This window comes from Ambystoma mexicanum, chromosome 10 (assembly GCF_040938575.1).
Source record: "Ambystoma mexicanum isolate Mex_15411 chromosome 10, UKY_AmexF1_1, whole genome shotgun sequence".
Classification (NCBI taxonomy): Eukaryota; Metazoa; Chordata; class Amphibia; order Caudata; family Ambystomatidae; genus Ambystoma; species Ambystoma mexicanum.
In genome coordinates this window covers 72,713,060-72,730,790 of record NC_090932.1, presented here as the reverse complement: position 1 = coordinate 72,730,790, position 17,731 = coordinate 72,713,060, and the positions used below count along the sequence as shown (strand labels likewise).

The window sequence follows — 17,731 nt, the reverse complement described above, 5'->3', positions numbered from 1 at the left end:
GCCATCTCCCAGTTTACCCTCCACACTGAATCTGCTGGCCGCCTCCATGACCATCAGTCTGGCTTCAGAGCAATCAGAGGCATGGAAACTGCTCTTCTGAACACCCGTGAAGTTATGCTCTCTAACCTCAACTCCAGCTCTCCCTCTGTCCTCGGTCAATCATGCCACCCTGATCAACCGACTGCAGGTGAACCCAGGAATCACGGCTCAGGCCCTGAAGTGGCACTCCACCTTCCTCTTGGACTGTTCCTACCAGGTCCAATTTGGGTCCTTTCTCTCCTCCACCTCTCTCTCCACTTGTGATGTCCCCCAGCGTTCTATCCTCAATGTTTATCTTGCCCCTTTGGCCCACCTGATCTCCACCTTCTCTTCGAACTTTCACTTTTATGCGGATGACACTCAGCTCTGCTTCAGGCTTCTCTCAGCCTCCTCTTCTCCTTCACTCATTCCTGACCGTCTATCCATGATTCTGGATTGGTGCTCCACAAACAATATTTGCCTTAATGCCAGTAAGACTGAGATACTTCTCATTGGGACCACTGCTCCTGCTTTCCCTCTCTCACTCTGGCCGCCCTCCTTGGGCCCTCTACCTTCGCCTTCCTTTGAGGCAAAAAACCTTGGTGTCATCTTCAACTCCACTCTCTCCTTCTCTCCTCACATCACAGACCTTGCCAAAAAGGCCCACTTTAAGCTGCACCTCCTCAGAGGTAGTCTACCTTTTCTCACTTTCCCCCAGAAGCTCACTGGGGGTCATTACGACCCAGGCGGTAAGTACGCCAACTTTACCACCATGGTGTAAACTATGTTTACACCATGGTGGATGGCGGATTTACCACCCCATTCCAAGGTGAGTGGGGCGGTAAATTCCCATTTCCCATTTTACCCTTCCCCATTCCCATTTTTGCCCCATAGGGCATAATGGGAGTGGGGAAGGCGTTAATTACACCACCGTAAATTACGGTGGCGTAATTAGCACCAAGGCGGTTTAGCGCCATGGATTTTAACGGCTGCTAAAAGCAGCCGTTAAAATCGGAATCAGGCGTTAAGGGTTAACAACGGCGTTAACCCTTAACGCCTGAGTTGTAATGAGGCCCACTGTCTCTACAGTCCTGGTTCTCTCCACCCAGGTGATCCTCCCTCGCTTCTCTGCCCCAGTGTCAGAATCCAAGAGCAATGGCCTTTCCCTGGCCACCTGCACAGAGGATCCAAGGGGGTTAGCAGTGGGAATACCCTCAGGTTTCTCACACAGGACACTGCCCATTATTTCTCAGGTTGGTCTGTTAGAGACGTTTAGGTACTTAGGTTATAATGGCTAATGTGCAGTTTATTTTAGTTCAGGACTTCATTATTTCTAACAGGGAGTGATAGTTCACTCCAGTTCTCCAAGCCTCCAGGTTCATTCATACAATCCCAGGAAGGGGGTAGGTCAAGTAGTAGTCCTGCCTTTGGGGAACTGTCACGCCATTGGTTTACCTACACCCTGGCGGACCTTTCCCGAGGGTTGGAGTGCAATGATGTCCGTGGCTCCCTACGAATCTCCTTCTCGTGTCAATAGGTCTTAAGGTTCGACAGCCTCCCTGCTGGCTGATTTCCAGCCCCACTCTGACCATTTTGCCTCATTCTTTGGCTCGTGGGACTGGCTCCAGTAGATGCGATACCGCCAAACACTAGCTCCATGAAGCTCTGAGTTGTTGCCTTGTTGCCTCAATGCGCTGTGTCTCAAATGCACAGGGAGCATCACGTTGATGCCCCCCAGGTTGACACTAGGACACAAAGCTATATATATATATATGCAGAAGGATGTCAGCAAAAAGATACAGGTAGGCAGATAAACAGCACCTCAAACTTAATACCAAACTTGTCCAAGCACTCACGACCATTTACTAAGCTGAAAAAAAATTGCTTTAATTAATCAGAAGTTGTGCAAAATGTTATAAAAAGCATACATGGCAATACCTGGTCAGACCAGCACAAGGCACCACTCACCCCAACGGGTGGAAAGACGCCACACGTTCCGCTCGACTCGCGAGCTTCCTCAGGCGAGCACAACTAACAGTAAGTCACCTCTTCTAATCCAAAAGTGACTCAGTTACCATAACAACCGAATGAACTGGCGACGCCTCATTACAGCGAACTGCTTTGCGCACACGGAAAATCACAGAGAGGGAGAGAAGAGAGACCAGACGATTGAACGGGGAGTAGTGGTCAGCCTTCACACGGCGGCACTGCCACGTTGACGAGAAACGAACACGGCGTTACCACCACCTTGACGAGAAAGGAACACCACGGGAATCCAACATCAGAGGTGAGCACAGGCATCGCATGCGCTCATAAAATGACTTACCAGTAAACCGAAAGAATTAGGGTTTTGACACTGGGACTCAGCGCTATTACAAAGCGACTGATCCTGGTGCAAAACCCGCACCAAAATGTAAGAAAAAAACACAGAGAGTGAAAACAATCCGTTCATTGTTTTCCAAACAGATACAAAAAAAAGATCCCGCGTTGCACGCTCGAGATAAACACATCTCCATGAGAGAACCGGCTAATTGAAAGTGTGGAAAGAATTTGGAAGAACATTTGATCTTCTACACCAGTGAAACTGAAGGTCAGAGTTATCTTTAATTTATAGCCTGAGGAACAGTCATATAACATCGAATAATTTCGAGTAAAAAATGAAACTGATTGGATTCATTTCTATTTAAATTTCAGAAACAGAGTTACCAGAATTTGAGTATTGCCCGCACCTGATGAAGGGCAAGAATTGCCCGAAACGCGCTGTGCACTAAACAACAGCTTAAAGGCAACTTAAGTGAAAGAATACGCCTTACATTTGGACTATGTGACTGAATTCATTATTATATTAGATGCAAAAAAAGAAATGTTTATTTAGGTTATTGAAAATGTACCATGTACATAGAAAACTGTTAATGTTGAATGCATTATGAGAAACACAGAAATTCAATTCTTTTCTTTTTTGAAACACGTTTATACTTTGTCTCAGAACATTAAATAATCGAAAAAATTACTTTTGAGATTGAATTCATAATTGAAAGGCTAAATCGAAATCTGCATAGCGTTATGCTCAAAAGTGTGCACGGAGATATGGTCACTCATGTGTAGAGTGGCCCTGTTTATTTTGTCTGTTATTGAATGTGGCCTATACCACGGGCTGTTATTGAATGTGTCCTACGCCACAGACATTACCAGTTGAATGTGGCCTATGCCAACGACATTACCAGGGCTGTTATTCTATGTGTCCTATGCCACAATGTGTCTTATGCCACAGACATTAGCCAGGCTGTTCAATTCCTATTGGGCAGGTAAGTTGCATTTATTTTTTCTATTTGGTACTATTTTCACCCCGCATTTTAGTTCAGTGGGTTAAACGCTGGTTGCTGTGATCTGTGTTTGGTTTGCAGGGCGCAGGTTCAAATCTCGGCATGGACAACTCAGCCTCTCATCCTCCCGAGGTCGATAAATGAGTACCAATTTCGAATAGGTAATAATGGTAATGTATGTAAATATGTCCTATGTAAAGCGCTAAATAAAAAAAATACATTCTTTCTCTGTTCCGTACATTCCTAATCTGTTGATTGTTTTTTCTGCATGCCCCAACATCTCTTGTATTAGGAGAAAGTTTTGAAGTATTTTTAATATATGCTTATGGGCCCTCCATGTGAGGGTCCAAGCAGTCTATATCTGGGAGCAACTGTGGGGACTCCCTAACATCAGGGAGAAATGTTCCCAAGTTCCAAGTCCATCCTCCACAGTATCTTGAGAAGCCCTGCTGGGAGCTGCTACTGACTTCCTACTTACACCTCATGGACAGTGCGACCCACACCGCCACTCCGCCTCACATGGGATCACGATGCAATGTAGTGGATACGCATCACGCACCTGCAACTGACAAACCCAAGCACACACCACATCCCAACCATGCACAAAGCACCAGCAGCATCACCATGCTGACAGACACCTGTATGGGGGAGTCTAACATGTTCTGCTATTCTGCTATTAATGCCCTTCAAGGCATGAATTAACATGCGGGTGCCGGTAGCAACATACCAGCCCCCTTTCCGGACCGCCAGACTAAGAGTATGCCTGCAGGGCCCTGTGCTCCCAGAAGGTCTGACCTGCCGGGAGAACCGGCCCCTACAGACATGATTTCCACAGAAGCACTGGCACCGTTAGCAACGGTGCCGGTGCTTCCGTGTACCCAATCCCATGGAGTCCCATGGGAATGAGGACTTACAGTTCCTGATGCCTGACATCCCGGCCCGGCAGGACTTGTAATATCCCGATGGCACCAGGATATCAGACGGCAGAAACGGTTTTACGAGGTCAGCTGCAACCCGCCGGTAGCACTGTCTGATAAACATCTTAACCATTAGTTTGACGTAAAACATTTTGACTGAAAGGAAAGGGGTTAAATGTTGAAAAAAATCATTAGGGAACAGAAGCAGGTAGGAAGTGTGGCAAAAGGGTACTTGGAGAAGTAAACATTTCATAAAGGAGAAGTACCATTCAAAAACGACTTTGGAAAAATGACAATGTTGAGTGGACCTTATGTGCCAAGACTTTGTTCAAATGGAACCCAACACATGGCACGTGACAGGACGCTATGGCATTGGTCTTTCGCAGCATCTACTGCAGGGCTCTACCTCTCAATCCAGGTGGCACCTCACATTATGCATTCGCACCATCGGGCAATGGGGCCGGAAGCTCCAGAATGAGGTCTAGTTGGCATGGTATCATTGTACGGAAGCAGTCATCCAGCCCGAGTCCCAGCACATGCAACTCACCGAACAGGTCATCCTTGGCCAAGGCGTAGAGGATGCGAGAGGCCCCGATCATGTTGCTCATGGAGGCCGAGATCATGGACGAGTAGATGCCGATGGTGACAAAGGGGTGCCAGATGTTGAACTCACGCATGAAGCTGTAGTCGTTCAGGAGAAGGGTTCTGGGGAAAGAGATGGAAGTAGAGATCAGGTACGGCAATGGTTGGGATGGGTATACGCTACAGTGCAAAGAGGCCACATAGGACTCCTGTCAAACCAGCTTCCACAGGAACACATATAGCACCCAGTCAGGGGCCTCGGACCAATGGAGTAACACTCTACCTGGCCCCACCACCTTGGTTATAAGCAAGGGCTGTCCAACTCCAGGCGTCCAGGGAGGGAATCCCGGTGGGTTTTCAGGATATCCCTCATTAGTATTCATGCAAATAAATGTGCGTACATTTAAATCCATTGTATGAAAATGTATCTCATTAATATTAATGAAGGATTTCCTGAAAACCTGTCAGGATTCTGGCCCCCGACACCTGGAGTTCGACAACCCTGTTATAGACGATCACAAATGGCCTTTCAAAGGGTTTTAATATACACCTATTGGAGCAGCGTGTGGTACCATGCAGATCCGCCATCACGTGCACATTTTTGTGGTCATGCAGATGGTCGGTGCCAAATGACGGACACCTCGGAGCCTGCCCTCTGCACCCACTCACGCCTCCCATACATAAAAAGATGCAGAAACATTCTCATGTCTGTCATCAGTAGTGCTCCACAAACAAGCAGATAACCATGTCTCGGGAGGATAGCTCAGAGCCAACCGCAAAGACGATGCAGAGCAACAAGAGTTCGATCCCTGGGTCCGCGCTTAGAAACCTCTGGGTATTAAGCGCTTATAAGTAACCAATTACAATTACATCACTTTTGGTGAAGGTTGGTGCTGTCATGCACTATCACATATATCGCTTATCGGAATTAAAAATAAAAATAAAAACACACTTAAAGGAAACACTCTAACCACATCCCCCTAGCACGAACACTTTAATGCATGGCTTTTGGTAATGCCATAAGACAACAATGTGTTTCACCCTCACTTTCCTTCATCACCGTAAAAGAAATCCTCAGCAAAGCAAAACCTTAATACACAACCACATACGTGTCTGTCGTTTGTTTCCAGTGACCACACTAGGCCACCTGGATCCCTTTTTCACTGCAGAGTTCCATTTACATTTCTAGAAATCTTAGTTTGGAGAAACCTTCATTGTAAGTGATGTGGCACACTGTAAACATTTCACTTTTCAACAGATGTATGTTATCTGACTCTAAATGTGCTTACAGAGCTAACATATGAATATTCATGCTAAAAAGGCATTATAAAATCCAAACATTATCTTTGTGCAAGTTAGATATTTTAAAAGCAAAATTGCTCTTTCCCCCTTTTTGCATTACACCATACTCACTGAAATGTGCAAATATACACAGCTAATGAAATGTGATGAGGCACGCTTAAATGCATTGCATAATCAGAAAACTGCCCATATCATTTTTCACAGAGGGACATTGCTTTAACATACTAATATGATGCATTAGTTAAGTGGGCCAGTTCATGCTTAACATGCATTATGGGATCCGAGGACCACCGACGTCAACGTTGCACACTGTGACAGCACAACTATCCATTCCTCATTACATAAAACATCATCACTGAAATGTCCAAATTGTTAAATGGGTATCATATTGTGCCCCCTTTATTGTATATATTGGCCTAAGCCCAGTCGCTCTGCGAAGAAAACCGCGTTGCAAAGTTCTGATCTTATATTGACTTCGCCGCCATTTTAGGTCCATCCACCATTTTGATTTCTATTACAATGTAGTTCTGCATTCTAAAATGGTGGACAGTGTTTCCCGCTTGTAACTGAGCCATCCTGAACCTTGTACTGAAGTTAATGTATAACCTGTTCGTTGGCCGAATGTTTGGGTTGAGTAAAGAGACCTTGTCCTATGCCTGACTTGTAGACAGAGGATTGTCTGCACCAATAAGTGTGATCCACGGATATACATAGACCACATTGTTGAACAAATACAGAACGCGGACACTGGCTGAATTGCATTGTAAAGGACATGTACTAAGGCTTATTGTTAAACCTAAGAATACACTGTTGCCACTGTGACCTGTTTACATGTAAGCCGAGGATGATCCATGTGCATATTGTCGGACAGGCTATAAGTGAACTCGGCACAAACTCTAGACCATGGATTATTAACTTGCATAGGGGCTGGACATTATTATCAAAAATGTATGAATGCACAACTGTTTAGACGCCCAGTACCTCTCACTTCTCAAACCGAAAGGGCTGGTATTCACTGTGATGTACTGAGGGCCAGATAGCTGTCTGTATCAGATCTGACTTTGTTTCTTTGTAACTGTACAGTAATAAAATAAAGATCTGTGAATCTTTATAAACCCGTGTTTGTTGTATTTCCTTTTAGGGTACTCAGCCTCAATATTTCCTTTTGCTTTTACGAAATGTGCAATGGAAGCCACATGGGCACATCATATGTGCAAATATGCAGGGATAGCAATGTGTGCAGGTTGTATACATGAAATGCATTACACAATTTGCAAATTATCCATGCACATATTTCATGCTATCAAAACTCCACCCTGTGTTTGCTATCACCTTATAGAATGCATAGGGAGAGGTCCTAATATTGGCATACATTGGTACTCCACATATAGGATCCAGGGGTTAAGCAATTATACATGCATTGTTATAAGGTACATATCATACCCCACTTGAGATATTCAAATCTTTGATAAATACTGTGCAAACGCATGCTTAATGTGCAAATATTGCAATCTACACACGATGCGATGTGTGAATAATCTACATTCATTCTTTCAAGTTAAAGGGCTGTCCCGATATCGACATAGGATGCTTCCATACCATAGAACATCCCATTGCTTACAATTCACAAACTTCATTTCAATGCAGAAATCACATCCCACTTGAAATATTCCGATCCACGCTTCAGAATGTGCCAACTCCTGCGTAAACTCTTGCTTAAAGTGCACTGGATATTAAAGCTGCATATTTACCTTAATGCACTCTTTGGCACAGGCAGTAATAATATCAGCGGTCCTTCTGGTGGCCCTACTCTGCTGGACAGCTGATTCAAAGATATTGGTGATACTGCGTGTGTAGGTGTAGAAGGCAGTTGCCTAGGTGTCTGCTTTTGCCTAAGGTTTGTTGAGAGCAGTTTTACTTCCTGTTCCGTTAGGTATTTGCCTGTTTCAGGGAGTAGAAGTTGCTAATATGCTGCTTATCTGTAAGGCTTTCCACAGGCAAGGTTGTGATGGACTCTGAAGCAGAGGCTGAAAGGGGATTCTAACGCGAGACTGCGGTGAGTTCTGGATCACCAGATCACCACATTTAACATCTTAGATGAGGGAGTCCCTCAGGTTGGACATTGCAGGGGTTAAAATTGGAATTCCATGAGCAAGGGCTGGAAGTAGCTCCTGGGTGTCAGGAGTTTCCTCTGACCGGGAGTTACTCATCTGACCCAGGAGCTCTCTGACTCCCAAGTTAGATGCAACTACATAACCTTGTGTACAGTAAATATGACTGCTCGTGCTTACATGTCTTCTAGGCGTTTACTAATGCACCTTTTATGCAAATTCCCAGACACAGTTACTATTCAGATAGGTAGATCTGTGCGGCAACAGTTGGCAAAGGGAGCCACAAGTAGCTCCTGGTAGCTGTTGGCATTACGTTAACCAGGCTCCTTGATGCCCTATTGAGGAGCTAAATAGCTCACAGCAACTTCGAATCCTGCCTTTAGATATAGCACAAATATGAGGCACAGCCTTTCTCAGGGTGGATTTGATGTTATTTGCACGAGAACATCAATGTGTGGGTGATGCATGAATTGCAATCTGAATTGAATTGAATCTGCCTCATATTTTGTTTATTTTGCTTGCAGTATCCGCCGGCTGGCGGATGCGCCGGCGGCTGCATGAAGGCCGTATAAAGGCCCTGTTTGTGCCTGTTTGGCGACTGGAAGGCGAGGAAGCGCCCATCCCTTCACCCCTGTTTACCAAAGGCTGCTCGGAGTGAGCCTCGTCCTCCACCACGACGGGCCCCCATTACGGTAAGCCTCGGTCCCTTAATTCGCACCTCTAGTAGGGAAACGAAAAACATTGACATCAAGACCCAGTATCCACGCTCCACCTAATGGCACAGTGCCACTCTGTATTACCTCCTGCGCAGCTGCGAGCTGTGTTCATATAACTCTGACTGATGTCTGCCCACTGTACCCATGAGTACTAAATACACCTTATGACCCATCTGAGACCCTCCTGGTCGCTTGCCAATTGCATGGCCGCGTAGAGACCACCGTGATTTTATGTTGTGCCTTATGGTCGTTTAGTGACCACTGTGATCCTGTGTTGTGCCTTATGGTCGATTAGTGACCACTGTGATCCTGTGTTGTGCCTTATGGTCGTTTAGTGACCACTGTGATCCTGTGTTGTGCCTTATGGTCGATTAGTGACCACTGTGATCCTGTGTTGTGCCTTATGGTCGTTTAGTGACCACTGTGATCCTGTGTTGTGCCTTCTTGGTCGTTTAGTGACCTCTGTGATTTTGTGTTGTGCCCTATGGTCGATTAGTGACCACTGTGATCCTGTGTTGTGCCTTACGGTCGTTCAGTGACTACTGTGACATAGTGTTGTGCCCTATGGTCGCACCTGACCACTCACAAGCCCTCCTAGGACTTTTTTTGCTGTTAGCCTAACCAGTATTTCACTGTTGACCACTATATCTAGCCCAATTGGCGTAAATAAGGCGAGCCAAGCCTCACCTCACCCCACCCCCCTATATCCCTAGCCATGCTAAGTTGGATATTGTGCATCATGTTCCCTTTCTGCCTTGTCCGAGCGGACACCCCGTGCACTGGATCTCACTTCCTCGCCCTCAGCATTGGGCTCACCAAACTAGCTTGCCCAAGACACCATCCCATCCCCTGTCCTACCCCCTTCCTCTCTACCACACCTCCCTTCCCATCCTCCTCCATTCTCATATCCAGTCTCAAGGACACCCATGAATCCAACAAGGAACACCACCCCGCATCAACCATCACTGAAGGTCCACATGTACACCCCAACCCCTTAAGCAATCGCAAAACACACCCTATCCTAGGATATGACAGAACATCCCGTTTAAGAGCTCGCACAAGGCTCCCACACCACAACCCCACTACCAAGACCCAGCCTCCCAGATCACCTAAACCCACGGTACACAAAACTAACGACAAACACCCCCAGCCTAAAGCAACCAGAACTACTCCACTAAGTGGCCCACCAACTATAAATACTCCCACTAAGGAACCCAACCCTCCCATTAGTTTCAAAAATGCACTCATCAATGCCCGCTCCCTCGGAGCCCACGCCATTGATATTCACGACCTCATTATCAAACTTGACCTTGACATGCTAGTAATCACAGAAACCTGGTTACATCAAGCATCAGGCCCTCTGCTAGCACTGGCTATTCCGCCAGACTACACCATTCTCAGATCTGATAGAACCACCACTCCAGGAGGCGGTGTAGCCATCATTGCTAAAAACACTATCAAACTTAGATCAAGCTCCATTGAAATAATATCAGGGTACGAATTACTACTCGCCAAACTCTCATTGAATGAAAACACCACAATCAACATAGTGGTCATCTATAGAACCCCTAGCACAAACAGACACCCAGAAACAGACATCCCTCTAATACTGACGCCCCTCATCAAACCCAAAACGAAATGTATCATCATTGGTGATTTGAATTTAGGTTTCAATGATAACCAAGACCCCAAAGCAACCGCCCTCATCCTGGCACTAAACGACATGAACCTCCACCAACACATCAATGTCCCCACCCACACCAAGGGCAGAACCCTCGATTGGATCCTCACCCTCAACACCAACATCACCTTAGGCCCGATCACCGGACTGAATTGGACAGACCATTACTGCATAGAATTTACTATCACCAACGACGATCCCTGCACACCCAAGAACGTAGCTATGGACTTCATCGAAAGCAGAAACTCTAAAAAGCTCACAGCTGAGAACCTCGACCCCACCTTGAACAAACTGCTAGACACCCACTCAATCCCCAGCAATGACCCCACAATTATCGCTGAGCACTACCACAAATGCCTCTCCACAGCGATTAACACCATAGCACCTGTAACCTCCAAACTAAGGCGCCTCAACAAAAAATCCAACTTCTGGTTCAACGAGGAATTAATCGTCCTTAGAAGGAAAAAACGCTCTCTCGAGCATGCCCATAATAAACATCCCTCCCCAGACTCAGCTAAAGCATTCAAAGACGCTAATACCCTCTACAAATCAGCTATCATTTCACACAAAGCCAACGCCTACAATGCTCGCATCAACAATGCAGCATCCGACTCCAAAGAGCTTTTCACTATTCTTAGAGAACTTGAAAATCCACTTCCTACCGACACACCCATAAACACAAGCAAAGAATGGTGTACCACCATACAAGATGCTCTTGCCTCCAAAATCTCTATGTTACAAAACAAAATCAACTCCAAAAAATCACTCCTAGCTACAAAAAACCCCTGCCTCCCTAGTCACTGTATCCCTTCCAGCGACAACTCCAACCCCCCCTTCCAATTCACACCAGTCACCCACAATCTCGTGCTCGACACTATCTCCAAACTAAAAGCATCCAACTGTAAAGGAGATACTGTCCCAGCCAAACTAGTCAAAGCCTGCGCACCTACACTGACCCCCCTCATTACGAAATTTGTCAATGCCTCATTCAAGTCCAATACAGTTCCGACTTGCATTAAAGAAGCCTGGGTCACACCACTTCTTAAAAAACCAAATCTAGACCCCACCATTCCAACTAATTATCGCCCCATAACCACGGTCCCATTCTTACTCAAAATCATCGACAAACTAGCCTATAACCAAATTCAAACCCATCTAGAATCTAACCAGCTCCTCGGCACCAGACAATCAGGCTTCTGGCCTAACCACAGCACTGAAACAGCTCTCTTGGACCTTAAAATCCAGATGGATGCCATTAGAGACTCAGGGAAACTTTGCATTCTCCTGCTTTTGGACCTCTCAGCCGCGTTCGATTTGGTGGACCACGACAAACTCTGCAACTCACTTGCCCGTGAATTTAACTTCTCTGGGGCAGCCACTGCCTGGGTGAAATCATTCTTAACCGACCGCACCTCCAGAGTGTCCATAGGCAAAGAAGCAGCCAACCCCATCCCAGTCCCCATAGGAGTGCCCCAAGGCTCTTGCCTTTCTCCTACGCTGTATAACGCATATACCAAGCTCCTGTTCTCAGCACTTGACAACATGGGTGTCACATACACAAACTTTGCGGATGACACCCAGATCCTTATTCCCCTTACAGGCAACTATGACCAGGACACCTTAACAATCAACAAAATTTACGCCATCATACAAAACTGGATGGCATTAAACAGCCTATGTCTCAACGATGAGAAGACGGAAGTCCTCATCGTAGGAGCTCCAGCCAAATTAGCTACCCTGCAGCCAGAATATTCAACCATCAACATCGACGACACCAATATTCCAGTGTCTAAACAAGTAAAAACACTGGGCGTGTACTTCGATGCCAGCCTAACCATGACTAAACAGATCAATGCACTTTCCTCTTCCACGGCCTACACTTCTAAATTAATTGCACTCAGCCGACAATTTCTGACCCCAGCAAACTGCCTCACCCTGGCCAGAGCACTGGTACTATCGAAATTGGACTACTGTAATGTTTTACTACTGGGCACCTCCAACACTAACCTAGCTAAAATGCAACTTTTGCAAAACAAAGTCCTGAGGGCAGCGCTAGGCATAAAAAAATCAGATCACATCTCCAAGACCAGGAAAGATGTACACTGGCTCCCCATCAAAGCCCGCATCATTTTCAAAACACTATGCATCACCTACAAATGCATTACAAAAAAAGTACCTATCTATCTCAATAACACTCTGCACCCTAAAACTAACATAAGACTACTGAGATCCAACGACAAACTCCTCCTGGACCCCCCCTGATTCAAAACCACAAGAGCAGGGGGCAGCAGCTTCACCACCTTAGCCCCCAAACACTGGAACTCCCTACCTATCATCATCAAAAAAGCATCCTCCTTCACGATCTTTAAAAAACAGCTTAAAACCTGGTTATTCAACCAATATTAGCACCCAAGGATAGGACACCTTCCACCGGATACTGTTGTAAATACTTAGGCCACTGTTTAGTGTTGTTAATATATTGTAACCTATATCATGTAATGTAACCAATGTAATGTTTGAACATGACTATTTTCTAAGCTGTCTTATAACCTCGCCGTGAAACCTGAGGGTCTGGGCGTGTAACAAATAAATAAAATAAAATAAAATAAAATAAAGGTGCAAAGAAGTAAGACTTACGAAAAGCTTTCTGTTTCAAAGTTAAATATATTTTTACAAAACACCCCATTGGGAATGAACATTCTTTTATTACTCCTAAAAATAATTTTACTCCAAACCTTAAAAAACAGTGACTACAATGCTCCCGCTTCAAAATCTTAAGGGTCACCCCCGCCTAAGGGTCTCCCCTCTGAGAATCCCTTGATCCTAAGAGCATCACTCATTCATTGTGATAATCTGTCCCAGTGCCCCGCTCTCCTGCCAGGAGCCGATCACGGGTTCCCCCAAAGGACTTCCTCTGAGGATCTCCTCAGAAGCCCATCCCCCCTTCAGCTGGGGGACTCACTGCAAGATGCCCTGATAGGAGTTAAATACTAGGCACCTGCGGGGCCGCAGCTCCCATGAGTCCCTGCTCTTCGTCTGCACATATGTCAGGTTATATTAAGTCATGTGTCATTCTTATGGTGTTTCACATTCACATCATCAAATGGGAAGCGATTTGAAGCATCCATAATGTGACAGGCAGCATGCTACAAAACACTCAAATAAATAAATAAATAAATACATAATAAACAGGGGAGGCACTCGGAAAAGAGCCGTAACTCCTGAAATGTAATATGGTCAGCAGACTCTACACCCCCGATTGGACCCAAGATCCGTGTGCTGCCCTCTAGTAACAGGGAAAGGAAACCACAGCCCAGGTCGGGAAGGGTAGACAAGGCTTGATTGTGCAGATTAGCTCCTAGAAGCGCCCATCCTCAGCACAAGAGGGAACCTACCTCCCGTATCACTATAACCATCCTCATGATGTTCCTAGCAGGCCTCAGGAACTCCCAGGAAGCCTAGCCCGGGGCTTTGCTCCCAGAGGAGCCACAGTCCAATACCCACGCTCAGGTAAAAGTGCACCTATGTCCTCTGAGACTTCCTGTCTATAGAACCCAGCAGTTCATGGTCTTTTAGTGCCCCGGGAGCAGGCGGAAAGGCATTTTGCTCTGTGCTGCTTTTCTGCATGATTTCAAAGCACACAATGACACCCTGGCCAGCCATGATTATCACCTGGGGGTACAGGAGATGCGTAGGCAAATACGCCATCAAACTTCCAGGATTGCCAGAGGCGTTGCTAGTGGGGGCTTAGGGAGCTATAGACCTGGGTCTTTTGGTTGTAGCCCCGGATAGAAGCTCAGGAGTAACAACTAAAAGGCTAGCTAGCCCGGAGTCCCGACAGTCCCACATTAGCACAGCCCCAGATCTTTTCCAGACGTAGCAACACCTCTGGCCAGAGCACACCCCCAAACCCCCTCCCCCCATGCATCCAACACTACGTTGTGTACTATCTTTTAATTCTCCAAATCTGCTGTGGAAGCGCAACCCAATTATCACAATACTTTAGGCCATATTGGCCTCCTGTCTTTTACAGAACCATGGTCACCAAACAAGACCGCCATGCGCCCATAACACATTCTTCCCACCGCTGCATGCCGTGTGGGCGCGATCTCCTGCTTTACCATCCTCTTATCTTTTCCTTCTTCATGCCCTTTCTTCCTGCAGACTAAGCTCTGCATGCCCCTGGTGGGGGCAGAGTACACCCCTCCACGGACAGCCCTAGGCACTCTGATACTACCATAGAGGTGGTGATGTCACACAGTACACAAGCAAATGAACAAAACCAACGAAATGACCCGTTCTGATGCCCCCTCCCTTTCTCGCATCACTGCCCATTTGCATACAACATTCTTGTGACCAGCCGAGTCACAGAGGGTCAGAGTTAGTACTTCTCACATCTGTCTCAATGCTACCAGGCGCTGCTGTGCTCATATAGAAAGAGAGAGCAGGAGAGAGGCGAGGAAGTGGCTGAAGGCTGGTGACACATTACAGCAATTGGCGGTGGAGATGTGCCTTGATAATAACCAGCATTACACACTCACAGCTATCAGCATTACTTCTGGAAATGAATCTCGTCTCTGGCTCCCTACTAAAGGGAGTCCTCCTTCACAGGCGCAGGAAGTCTCAGAGCCTCAGCAACTCTTTGTGCCATCGCAGGAGGGCAGAGGCTCTGTGTTTTCTTTTTCTTTGGCTTCTTCCTTTCCTTCTTTGCTTCTTTCACTCTTGTTCTCTTTCTCGCGAGTGCAGTAGGTGCCTAGGTGGAGAACATTTCAGTTCCTTCGATGCACATGAGCTGTGTTCTAGATGTGCAGGAACGTTGAGGCAGTGTCACCCAGTTATTCAGCAGGTGCACCGGCGCACGCAGGGGGCGCTAGAGGTGCAGTTGACATAGCAGGCCGCCCCTCTGGCCACCCCCTCTGTGGATTCGCCTCTTCTCTGAGGGGGCGTAATGCCCGTTCTCCCGTGGGACCGGGCGGAAACGGTTGGTCCCTCCAGGGCGCATAAATAGCCTGGGCTGAGAGAGCTGAGTCTCTATTCCAGCCCAGGCAGCAGCAATACCCTCCCACCCACACTGTAGGAGAAAGGGAAAATCGGGATGAATTAAGTTTCACTAGGAAGACAGGGTCTGATGTTGTTTTGCAAATAAGTGTACTTGTTAAATGCCTGACACATGTTAACCAATTTTTGCGCATAGGTGATTCTAACAATTTTCGAATTATTTTTCCTGTCGCAGGTGGAGTTACAAGGGCGGTCCCAGAGAAGGAGGCACGCTGTGGGCTTTTCCGCGAGCTAGAACCACTGGATGCTTCAGCAGGGATCGGGTGACACGGCACTGATACCACTAGGGATGGGTGGGTCTCCTCAGCAACTGATGCAGTGGCTTTGTTTGCTCCATTGTCTATGGGAGTTACTGAACTGGCAGTCGGATACCAGAGCGGGCCGTTCTCGCAAGAGCAGAAGTGGAAGTGAGATGCTCACAGGTTTTTAGACACAGGACTTTGGAAGGCGGGATTGGCGGAGCCACCCGGCAAAGGACTATGTTCTGGGCCAGGCATTCTTAAGACCTGAGCAAGGCTGGGGCCGCCCGATAGATTGACTCTAATAATGCGACCATGTGTTTCCAATAAAGTGTAATATGTTCCAACTTTCAGAAGGTCTCTGTCTCATATCATTGGGGCATGAACAAAGTATGAGATATTATGCCTTACTGTTACTATGTAGGGGGCCATGGTAGGGGTTAGCCCCGCTATGAAATGTTCCCCATCAACAGGGTGCCTTGTGTCTGTGCTGGGCGTGCACCTGACCAGGTTTCGACTTGTTTGAGGGATAGAATTGCAAGTGGGACAGCAACGGACCCTACCACCGCTCTTCTGGTGCAATGAAAATCCGCAGAAGGGACAGGAAGAGGGACAAGGATTTTTGTTGATTAGCGTTTCTCAAAGTGACACGTATTTTACAAGGCATTTCTTTTCAAACCACAGTGGTCTCTCCTGGACAGGATATGCCATATCGCAATAAAACCCATGTGCGCGGACGAGAGGGGTGGGAACGGCACGGCATGCCCGAGCCGAAAGCAGGGTGAAGGCAATGGGACATGACCACCACTCAGCCCCCAAGGGTGGTGGCACTACAATGGCTCACTCTGAGAAGCTAATTGCCTCCTCCTTTTTGAGGGGGAACTGCACTCCAAACGTATTGCACATGTCATACTGGAAAATATGGAAGGGAGCAGAACTCTCTACTGTTCACAATGGCAGCAATGACAAAACTGAGCAGGCCAGCATGCGGAGTGACCGAGAGTAGCGTGAGGCTAGGGAACGGCGGAGTGTCGAAAGCATCACAAGAGCAGGTGGAACGGAGAGTGGGGGCGGAGCACGCAGTAAAGGGGGCATTAGGCTGAAAACAACTGCACACACAGACACTCTCCCAGGGATGCAAATAAACATACCTGTGAATAAGTGAATCAAGGCACTTCATCAGTGAATATCTATTCACAACAAAAATGTAACTGGTTCAAGCAACAGCGCCTCGATGGCCCAGGGTTTTTGTGCGCTTTACAAATGTAAAAATAAATAAGGGAAAGGAGCATTCTCTCCTCTAAAAGGACAACCTGCACTACAGAGTATTTTGGGGATGTGGCAAGGCCCACTCTGGCTGGGTGATGGGGCAATCCCTGTAGGTGGAGAACCATGAACTGCTTGAGGTAGTGAAAAGCAAGTGTCTAAAGCCCCATTCCATTTAAGTCCAAAAGATGGATCTGTGCCATTTTGGATTCCAACTCATATAAGGCATCAATTCAATGTAAGGAAGACCCAGGGTTTAGCCGGGAGAAGAAGGAAATGTGGGAGGGAACTCCTAACCTCTGAAAAGCCCTTTCATGTGTTTATTGACTACCTCTCCCATCAAGCACCAGTTCTTAGAAAGGAAAACCTGGACTGGATTCCAGATTACAAATACAAAATAGGAACAAAAGTTGAGACAGGAGAAATATATAACACCCAGATGGCTCCTCATCAGAGCCTGCCCATAAGTTAGTGTAAATTGACTCCAGTTCCCAAATTCTGACATTTGCCTAAAGATT

The 17,731-nt window shown here is 46.7% G+C and overlaps 1 protein-coding gene across 1 annotated transcript in view; it reads right to left on the bottom strand.

The window, feature by feature from the left end:
- LOC138491168 (solute carrier family 12 member 9-like) overlaps positions 1-17,731 on the bottom strand; it is a 1,232,896-nt gene that overhangs the window by 536,076 nt on the left and 679,089 nt on the right. The window contains exon 7 of the mRNA XM_069617543.1: positions 4,806-4,963. Coding sequence (XP_069473644.1) covers positions 4,806-4,963 — 158 coding nt within the window. The remainder of the gene's footprint in view (positions 1-4,805; positions 4,964-17,731) is intronic.